The sequence below is a fragment of the Cebidichthys violaceus genome, unplaced genomic scaffold (genome assembly GCF_023349555.1).
Source record: "Cebidichthys violaceus isolate CVI_PGR_0920_01 unplaced genomic scaffold, fCebVio1.0.p SCAF_715, whole genome shotgun sequence".
Taxonomy (NCBI): Eukaryota; Metazoa; Chordata; class Actinopteri; order Perciformes; family Stichaeidae; genus Cebidichthys; species Cebidichthys violaceus.
In genome coordinates, this window is record NW_027176945.1 from 5,001 (window position 1) to 15,870 (window position 10,870).

Below are 10,870 nucleotides of genomic sequence, written 5' to 3' on the forward strand. Positions count from 1 at the left end.
GCTGCTTATCAGGGTTTGTTCAGCTTGGCTGCACATATTCAGATTTTGTATGTAGCTCCTTAACCCTCTGAAACCCGAGCAGTTTTGTGGCGTTTTTCTGCTCCCGTCACATTTTACTGCAATATAAAAGTCCTGCACCTCTACGGAAACCGTACAGTCATGGCTAGAAGTAGAGGGAATTCAAAAGTATCTTAGATGCAGTACAACAGTTATAATGCCATAAATTATAAAATATTAAAAACCCAAGTTGAAATCACTGGAATCTATACATCCATCATTTTTCCAAGTGTCCACAAATGTTACCAATGTTGGAAAGAAAAAAATGGAGGCTCTACATGTTGTTTATATATTGAACGAGTTACAACTTCTACTCACTACCTCTCCCCTCTGCTCCGTGTTCAGAAGCTGCCAGTTGAGTTGAATTTCACAGAATTTTTGTCACATAATTGTTTCTCAGGCAAATCAATCAAGATGAGAGGCGCAGAATTTAGTCTTTTGTCCAGAATGTTTGTTAAAGCAAATGGTTTGTTTGGGGCCAGGTTTTAAATGGGACATGTAGAATACAATGTTTTTTTTGGGGGGTTTTTGGAATCAAGCGTCACACATGATGTGTTCAACTACTGTCGGAAAGATGAAAATCTGATGATGATGGCGTTTTTTACAGCTTCTGGCTGTGATAAACTGTGTTGGATTGGCGATTGTTTAAAGAAAACATTCTTTTCAATCCCGCCGGCGGGTTTTGGGGTTCAGAGGGCAGTTCTTAAAGTCCAAGAGGTGTTTCAAAGGACTGTTAGGGAGTCGGTCGCGTGATTCTCCGGGACAACAGAGTCCTTTCAGCAAACATGTCCCTCCCTTGTCTCCTGTGGCCGCTTGTTTGTAGGACGACGAAGCGCTGATGATGATGATGATCGATGATTTCGCCGTGTCCGACGAACTATGGGTAAGGCCCCTGTGTGAGCCCCAAATCTCTCACACACACACACACACACACACACACACACTGCGGTGGTATTTATCAAGTGCACTTCAATTGGGTTAGTGATCAAAACTCAACTGTATCTCCTGGCTGCTAACACACTCTCTTGATAAATCCACCCTGAGTGTAACACACATCAGCTGTGTGTGTGTGTGTGTGTGTGTGTGTGTGTGTGTGTGTGTGTGTGTGTGTGTGTGTGTGTGTGTGCGCGCGCACACATGTGGTGGTGTTGGTAGTGGTGCTGTGTTTGGGTGTTTCCCTTAAAATCATGGTGACGGTGTTCTCCGATTCATCACACCTTCTGCTCGTTGGGTGTCAGAATTATGTCAAAGATGTCTCTCACACACTGTGGACATGCAGTCTGTGTCTAAAGTGGACTTGTCTCTAATCGTCATAACTTTTCCAGAGATAATTTGTTGCTAATGTGAGCTGTGTATGACGGCCAGAGTAGGACTGTAATCCTTTCCCCGTTCCAAACCCTCAAAAGGCCAGACCTGTTGGCTGCATGCCAGCTGCTCAGGGCTGAAGCTGACACTCGGGTCGTGTCCTCCTAGTAATCCTGTGAATGCAGGCGTTTAATGACGCAAAGAAGAGTTGATTTTCCTATAACTCAAATATTATGCATGAGGGATTTTTTGTGTGCGTTTGTTGTCTTATGGTAATATCACACAATACACAAACCTCTATCTATCTATATCTATATCTATATCTATCTATCTATCCATCTATCTATCTATCTATCTATATATATATATATATATATATATATACACACACACACACACACACACACCAGCCCACATGTGTAAAGACAATGTATAATAATAATCATAATAATAATTATACAAACGTAAAATAGCAAACAAATATATGAATGTATTTAAAAAAAGCAAATAGATAAGATAACACAAAGGCCATAGCACAAATAAAATGCAATATAATTATCAAATTCCAGTTTCCTTAGTTGGCGTCTATAATGTTTGTAGTTGTCTTTTGTTTTTAATATGTCATATATTCTGTATAAGGTATAATTGATATAGATATTACTTATGGAAAATGTGCATTTCAATATGTATCCAACATTTCAAAAGGCACATCACGTTGCAGACTTATTAGTCATATTTGAGATGGCATGATGGATTTTTTTTTAAGGCTGATTATCATGTTCAAGCAGACTCAATTTCTCAAGAGGAAAAAATACAAACATTTAAGCTGGTCTAATCAATACTTTATATGAACAATGGATCAAATGACGTGATGTATTACGTGACAGATGTGTTTTCAACCAGCGCTACGGTTTCCCTCTGATAGACCAACTATGCTGGACTGAAACAACAGCGACTAGCTGGTGATCATAGTGGAGCATTTAGCAGCTTAGAACTGTTTTTAATAATTCAATTTAATAAGTTTAAAGTAAAAGGAATCTTGTATTGTCTACCATAATTACACACCCGGCATATGGAGTATAACGAAACCATTAAGAGGGGCATTACAGTTTAGATTAAATGTAACTAAACAGTGACATGAATGAAAAAAGTGTGATTTGTGTTCTTGTATTTTGTTCAGTGAGTTGGTATTGCATTGTCATACATTTTAGGGACTTGTGGGAAATGAGATTGAGGTATCTTGACTTTTAGTTCCTAGCCTGGGTAAAGCTCCAAGAACACTGCATCCCAGAATGCATTGCCCATCTCTTTCTAACCCCACACCGCTTGCTTATTACACGGTGCTCCTGTTATAAATGTGTGGTCTCCGAGCTCAAGCCGAGACAACTCTGATGTCATCACTGTGACATCACCGGAGGTTTTTAGAATCTTTGGAACGCCCCTTTGTAAATGCTGCGTCCTCTCTCCATGGCTGTGTCTCTATAGGAGACTTTCTGTCCTCCTCCCGAGCCTCCTCCCCGCTCTCCGTCCCCCGATGAGTCGGCCAGCCAGGTAGGAAGCCGCATCAGCTCTTGCTGCACGCAATGCTCGCCCTCCGCTTTGCTTCCCCTAACTAAGCCCTGACTACGCGTCTTCCCTGAAACAGAGAGTGAGGCTTTGCAGAAAAGGTCTTCAGCCATAAGTGTGTGGTCTTTTTTTTTTTTTTTTTTTTTTTGCTCCCTCAGCTGCAACTGTACATTATGCTCACAGTCCTTTCACAGCCACCCTGCTCCTCCACACCTCTAACACATCCCCTTCCCGAAGCTTTGGCACTTTTGCCCGCGGAGTCAGCATGGTGGCCACAGGTGGCGTCCGGCGCTTGTGCAGAGCTTGGACATTTTCTACTATCTCTTCATCCTCCATTCTCTAAACCCCTCATCCTTTACTTTCCTCATCCCCCACGCCTCTGCTTTGTGAAGACCATCAGATCTCCCAGACCCACGCGGGTGGACGAGAGACACCCCTGGAGAAGGAAGGTGACCCCTGTCAATGCCGTGTGAAGTGCTCTCGCAACATAAATCAGTGTTTAGACCAAATGGGTTAAGTTGTAATCAACCACTAAAGGACGCTGACTGCTATTGTTCTTTGTCTTCACTTTGTTCACTAACATTTCTTTTATTTGAACTTTGACAAGTGACACAAAAACATTTCTAAAGAAGACGGGGATTAAGGTGCTTCCTGTGTATTAATCTCCCCCAATGGTGTCCTCGGTGTCCTCGGCTGCTGTCTGTCTGTGAATGTGGCCTGCTGTTAAAGGAATTCATCCACATTCAAACACTTTATCACAACAAACCAATGGCAACGTGAGATGGTTCCATTGTTGGTGTATTATATATTTTTTTTACGGTGATAGCCATGGCCGTAATGTCTTCAGGTCGTCCGTCCGTCTGTCCCTCGGTCCGTCCATTGTGAACGGGATATTTCTTTCAATTTGGTGGACCTGATTAAATTTTGGTGGTCAACAGTCAAGACCTCACAAAATATGCTTTTAGGCCATAACGCAAGAATTCATATTCTAATTATGACAAAGGGACGACATTTTGGATGGACGTGGATGTAAACTGCAGCATGACTGGTTGGCTGAGACACGCGACCAAAAGGCGGTCATTCTAGTTTCCTTTCGCTGTAGCGTAGCGTAGCAACATACTTCCAAGGATGTACTCCTTCTGTCCAAGTCCCAAGTGCCCCAGTCATTCCAGGAAGAATCTAACACAAAGCACTGTTGTGGATACCGACTCCCAAAATGCTTCCCGGAATGCATGGGACACCACAAACTGAAGCGTCAGTACCCTGAGGTGGATTAGTCCTTTAACTTTCGGTCCATCGGGAGTCTTTTTATTGTAACTGACGGTGTCTTCTCTCCCTTCTCAGAGACTAGCTGAGGCGGAGATGGAGTGCCAGGGGATCGAGGCTCAGATGTCCATCCAGGAGAGGAAACGGCTGATCGTAGCCCAAGAGGAGGCCTGGAAGACGAAAGGCCACGGAGCCGCCAACGACTCCACCCAGTTCACTGTGGCCGCACGCATGGTGAAGAAAGGTAAGAGGGGAAACTGAACACACACACATCCTCTACGGTCCTTCTCCGTCTCTCTCAGGGGCGTATGCACACATGCCCGTCTGCACTCGGAGAGTGTCGTCGGCAGTTCAGAGTCTGCTTTCTGCCCCTGCAAAGACCCCGTCCCAGTTATCAGCGGGGGGGAGTAAACGCTGTCCATGAAAAATGAACCCGACTCTGTATAGACCATATCATAGTCAACGTTAATATTCCAAGCACAAGCAGGAAGTAGACAGGAAGTAACAGGCTGTGTTTTAGTCATTCACCTCTAGTCGATTTTGACAAATTGTCGTTCAAACAATCCAAAAAGTTGCAAACATAAAGTCGAGAGAAACAAACTTTTAAAAAAAACTAGCAACTTCAGTCCACATATGACATTATACCATCATGCAACAGTGGTCAACTGGCACGCTGACCGATTAGCCCGCTAGCTCAGCTAGCCCCATCAGTCACGTGTCCCTCAACTTGCAGGTCGTAGCGGTCCTCTTACATCACGACGCAGCGCCTCGTAATGTTCAGTAAATGAAAGCTCCTACATTTAATAATGATTAGAATACAGGGGTCCATCCCACCGATGTTTAGCTGTGTTTACTCCTCTACGTTAGTCAGCACTGAGCAGTGCTAGCGTCTTCAAGTACGACCTGTTCTTTGGTGTACATCGAACCAATGTTCTAGTGACATCGCAATCTTTGTCTCGTAAAATCAAACCACCACAAATATCAGATTTTCTTTTACAAACTGTACTTGTACCAGGTAACCATATCATCGGATGTTCATACTTGTCTGTCTTCATACAACAGGGTTGGCTTCCCCGTCAGCCCTCCAGTCTCCTCTGTCCTCCAAACCCAAGACCAGCAGCCTTGCCATCTCCAAACCTCAAGAAGGTCAGTTTGACTCCAAACACACCGTGCAAAACCAACTGTCCACTCAGTTAAGTAGCTGAAGTGTTGACTTGAACTTAGATGGACATATTCTGAGCTGACAAATGCACAGTGTTAAAAATGATTCTGGGTCGCATCTTATTTGTCTTTGCTTCTCTTTCACAAGACATGGAGGAGATGTCTGATATCAAAGGTCTATTCCTTTTTTATTTTTTTATTTCGATGTTGCACCGAATGCAATGTTCATCATCATCATCATCACCAGAACCACAAAAAATCACCACTTCTATTAGGTTATCAAAGCCTAATAGGACATGGACCATTGGATAATGTTACCATCCACATGCATGAGTGCAGAAAGGGTTCATATTCAGTGGCTGTTTGTTGTTGTTAAAATGCTTGTGACGGCCAATAAATGTGTTCAGATAACGTCATAGTGACTGTGTGCAACTTTTCATTCATGCTCAGTCATTGTTCCAAATCGGCGACACTGAACAACAGAAGCTCAGACTTCCTGCCTGTTTAGAGATACAGTTGGATCTGTGCTACAATCAGAGTCAATTTATGGCTCTAACAGCTGTGTGTGTGTGTGTGTGTGTGTGTGTGTGTGTGTGTGTGTGTGTGTGTGTGTGTGTGTGTGTGTGTGTGTGTGTGTGTGTGTGTGTGTGTGTGTGTGTGTGTGTGTGTGTGTGTGTGTGTGTGTGTGTGTGTGTGTGTGCGTGCGTGCGTGCGTGCGTGCGTGCGTGCGCGCGCGCAGAGATCAAGGCCGTGCCAGATCTGAACCTGGAGTCTGACATGAAGCTGGATAAACTGGAGTCGTTCCTCGGCAAGCTCAACAGCAAAGGTCAGTCTCGTTTGTGTCGCTGTCTCCATGTTCACCACTCCTCTGCTCACTCACTGAGAACATTTTTTTTTCCCACGTTACAACATGCAATCGATTATAGATTATCTCCTGATGGATATCAGTTGTGTAACCGAGACCAAACTTAATGAGTTAAGCGTGGTTTTCACCAGGTCTGCCTTGATTCAAGGCAGACCTGGTTAATGGAAGGCTGCAGTAGCACAAGATTAGATATGTGCAAAGAGTACAAAATAATAATCTATTACATGATTAACTAATATATTTATATTATTGTGTACTTTTTTTATTTTGATGCTTTGGCAACATTGTTCTTTTGAAACGTTCATGCCAATAAAGCCGCATTGAATTAAATGCACTGTAATAAAATGATCTCTTAAGTATCATCACAGTGAATCGGCTAAATAAACCGTGAAACAATGTGAACCACTTTTATTGTTGTTGATATCGTTCTCATCTGAAATCTAGTCATGTCTATAAAATCGATTTTTACCCTCGAAGTGTAAGAACAACTTTTCTACAACCACAACAAACCTTAACTATTTCTATTTTCATGGAGGAATGAATATTTAGCATAACACATTAGCCTGTAAGCACATACAGTAGGGGTTAAAGAACAATAAGCAAAATAAGGTCAAAAAATACTTTAAAATATATATTTTAAGAAAAAACAAATGCAACAAAGAGCAGATCATGTATCGTTTTACAGCACAGCCAAATTAAAATAGTTTGTGTTAATAAACAATCAATAACAACTAATATTTACTGCTTTGTGTGTTTGTAGGTCATTTCAGTTGTGTGCAGAAAATGACAAATTAAGACAAAATTAGTAAAAAAAATAGTTTCACAAAATGCGGTTTGATATAATGAGAACATGGAGGATTTGTGTATAGAAGTACAACCTTTACTACATTACTATAAAGTTTTTCTCACAAATCAAAGTGACAATTTTAGTTTTGAATTCATCCATCAATAAATAAATGAGCACATCTTCCATTAGCAATACATTAGCTCGGTGATGCTTGCACGGGCTTTGGCGAATCGTCTGTAGTAGTAACGTATAACATGATCCTGACCCGGCCTCATCTTGTCCCCCCTCAGTGTCTGGACTGCCAGAAGCAACCATCACAGTCACGCAGAAGAAGGTGAAGGAGGTGATGACCCTCGAAGACGAAACTTTTTCCAAGTTCTACCGCCAAGCGGAGGAGCTCCCCGCCACCACCAACAAGGTGGAGATGGACTTCGACGCCATCTTCGGCCCCCAGGTGCCAAAGTAAGCTCCCGCCCGCTGGAGGTCGTTTTTTGAAGTAAGGAACCCGACATCATTGTGAGCCTCTCTTACTCTTCTCCCTCTGACACCCTCCCCAGGCTGACCTCGGAGATGGAGCAGCACAAGCGGGCGGTGCGCCCGGCGCGTAACGTCCAGTCGTCTAGGAACCCTCTGAAGATGCTGGCTGCCAGGCAGGACATCAGACACGAGTACACGGAGCAGAGGCTCAACATCGGCCTGCTGGAGAGCAAGAGGATGAAGGCTGAGAAGAGTGAGTGAGGGTGGACGAGGGTCTGGGGAAATGCACGAGACCAAAACCACGCATGTGACAGGCTCCTTATTTTTTCTAAATTTGCACAATGAAACCCTCAATATCAGTTTTGAAGCGAATGACCTACATCGGGGACTGGAGTCAGTTTCCTGTTATTGTGCAGGGCTGTCCTCAAAAGCTGGACGAGGTCTGTAGCTGTTTTTGAGAGTAACATTAGATAAGCCACAAAGTCAATGGCATGCCAACTCCCATAACTTCCTCCATCACCTCCTCTGACAGCAATAAAAAATACACTTAAAGTGTCTCTGGAGTGTTCTATATCTGTTACAGTCGTATAGAGACTGGGTTAGTCTGGCATGAAAAAGGTCATTTACTCTCCAGCCGTTGTCTCGTCTGTATAAAGGACAGTAAATGAAACGACTTTGAACGTATTCTTCCGCCTCACGTCCCCTCACTGTGTGTCTCTGTTGTGCTCACTGCAGTGAACAAGAACTCCGGTTTCTCCGACGTGGCTCTGGCCGGTCTGGCCAGCAACGAGAACTTCAGCAACGTCAACCTGCGCAGCGTCAACATCTCCGAGCAGATGTCCAACAACAGCGCCGTGCCTTACAAGAAACTCATGCTGTTACAGGTCAAAGGTCAGTGGAGTGAGCAGGTGGCTCAGTCCATACACAGACAGATGCACCTGCACCCACAACGGGCTCTATTTTTAGTTTACTGCTCAATAATTCCAGTGATGACTCAGAAAAACATGTTGTGGAAAGTTCAGACTCTATTAAATGCAGTTGTAATGGGCACTCACTGAAATCCCCTGGGGTTATAATACCAGTTGCCATCTTGCCCACATTTTCACAGGCCTGTCTTTTCATAAATGTATAACCAATAGTATTTAGTAAAGCCGTTCCCAACAGTGGTTCCTTCCCAACAGTGGTTCCTTCCCAACAGTGGTTCCCAACAGGTCTACATCCAAGTTCACATTTTAGGCTAACTTAACTCCCCTTTAGTTTCATTTCCTTCCATTCTGTGAAGAAGCAGTGCTAACCTCTGTGCTGCCTGTTTCAATATTACTTCACAAAATGAAAACAAAGTAATAAGAAGAATTGCAATAACGACTGCGTAAATTTGCCATCAATGGGCTAGGTGTACCTGAAAGTTGCATGTCATAGGACCTGCTACTCAAGTGACATCTTGTGCATTGCCGTTACCAGAGCAGCACCACTAGCGTTAGCTTGGCTAATGAACATAACAGCACTGTTCAGAATTTGGAGTTCAAATTCAACATACTTCAAAATTAAATTGGAATAACTGTTTTTTTTTTGCTAGCGACTCAGACCCAGAATGCAGAATGCACCCTACTGAATGTGTGGACGCTAGCCCACCACCAGTTGAGAACCAGGGACCAATGGTATAACTAATAGAGTGGTGTAGGATTAAGTCCCTTAACCCAGAAATGAGTGAGCAAGTTCCGGTTCCCTCGTCTCATAGTAAGTGGGTTTGTTAAATGGGTTTTGGTTAAATGCCTGAAATAAGGTTTAAGCTTAAGATATACGGTTTGTTCTACGATAAAGAATACGTCAGTAAATACCCCTCTCATACATTTTGATGCTTTTTTGCGACTGTGGTGTGTGTTTTACTTCTGCCAATTGCATTTACACTATCATAATTATTAAGATTATCCTGTAGAGCAAATGCTTACGTATCTCGTTACCAAGGAGATTTTTGGAGGTTATCATAGAGATATCTCCATCTTCTGTTGAAAGCACAACCCGTACAAAAGTCAAATTGAGGGCAACCTCTTTAAATGGACATGCTTGAGGATGCAACATGTTTACTGAACCAACGAGCCAGACGAGCAGAAAGGGATCCAAAATATCTGCCTACATTTTCCTGATCTTTTTAAATGCGAGGCGGCAGCGACCAGCGATTCCATCCGGCTGTTTAAGAGGATAGAAAAACAAATGGCTGCTGTCTCGCACAAAGCTTTTGGAGGATGCTGCTTCGAGAGCGTCCTTTCCAGAGGATATCTAAAATAGGAGTTGGGTCTATTTCGGTGTCTTTGCACCTCCTCCTCACGTCTGCCGGTGACAGCTGTGGCTTTAAATCACCCCCCCCAGGTCACCTCACACTATCCTGGGCTGATCCGCTCCTTAAAACGCCGCTGTCTGTAATCCAGAGCAAGTGTATGGGGGGCGGGGGAGGACCCGCTTTGTTAGAAGACTAGCCGTCCTGACCTGTCTGTTGAGAGTGGTCCTTTTTAGATCACCTGAAGAGCCAATGGGATCATGAGTCACTGAGGCCCCTAAAAAACCCTTAGAGTTTATAATAAACAACATTTATGATTTAATGTAGTTAACAAACCGTCCTGGCTACAGCTGGAAAGAGAATTCATAGAGGTGGGTACTTGACAAGGCAGATACACGTCCATACATGTACAGGGCCAAATGTCGACACCCCCAATATGATAATCCAGGCATGCTTATTCAGAGCTGTCACTGATAAGCCACCTGTCCTGTGTGTCGTTGTCTCGTCCCCCGTCCCCCCTGCCCATGTAACACCAGGCCGACGGCACGTCCAGACCAGGCTGGTGGAGCCCAGAGCGTCCTCCCTGAACAGCGGCGACTGCTTCCTACTCGTCACGCCTCACCTCTGCTTCATCTGGACCGGGGAGTTCGCCAACGTCATCGAGAAGAACAAGGCGAGTTCCGGCTCTTGAGCGCTGCCAAATGACAGGAAGCTAGCTCGGATAGACGCGAGTTTCGTTCAGATGGACACTGGTGGAGTGAGGGTGGGGGGGTTATGTGCGGCGGGCTTAACGTGCAGGATTTGAACACCCAGCGCTGGGAGGAAGCAACAGTGGCGCAGCAGCAGCAGCAGCAGCAGCAGAAGAAGTGTGTGTGTGTGTGTGTGTGTGTGTGTGTGTGTGTGTGTGTGTGTGTGTGTGTGTGTGTGTGTGTGTGTGTGTGTGTGTGTGTGTGTGTGTGTGTGTGTGTGTGTGTTGCAGGAAACAGACTCAAAACAAGGCTATTGTTCATAGACTGCTCTGCTGACCTGTGATTGGCTGAACAGAGCGCTGACCTCATTTGTTATAAGGGGTCGTTTGAGTTTAGGTCATTAAAGTCTTCCTGAGTAGTGA

The 10,870-nt window shown here is 44.2% G+C and overlaps 1 protein-coding gene across 1 annotated transcript in view; it reads left to right on the forward strand.

The window, feature by feature from the left end:
- LOC137891899 (supervillin-like) overlaps positions 1 to 10,432 on the forward strand; it is a gene marked incomplete at its 3' end in the record, with an annotated part of 15,410 nt that extends 4,978 nt beyond the window's left edge. The window contains exons 3-13 of the mRNA XM_068736712.1: positions 881 to 940; positions 2,848 to 2,913; positions 3,321 to 3,377; positions 4,273 to 4,438; positions 5,257 to 5,340; positions 5,504 to 5,530; positions 6,095 to 6,181; positions 7,298 to 7,469; positions 7,565 to 7,737; positions 8,220 to 8,375; positions 10,296 to 10,432. Of these exons, the coding sequence (XP_068592813.1) occupies positions 881 to 940; positions 2,848 to 2,913; positions 3,321 to 3,377; positions 4,273 to 4,438; positions 5,257 to 5,340; positions 5,504 to 5,530; positions 6,095 to 6,181; positions 7,298 to 7,469; positions 7,565 to 7,737; positions 8,220 to 8,375; positions 10,296 to 10,432 (1,185 nt within the window). The remainder of the gene's footprint in view (positions 1 to 880; positions 941 to 2,847; positions 2,914 to 3,320; positions 3,378 to 4,272; positions 4,439 to 5,256; positions 5,341 to 5,503; positions 5,531 to 6,094; positions 6,182 to 7,297; positions 7,470 to 7,564; positions 7,738 to 8,219; positions 8,376 to 10,295) is intronic.
- Positions 10,433 to 10,870: the final 438 nt, after the last annotated feature.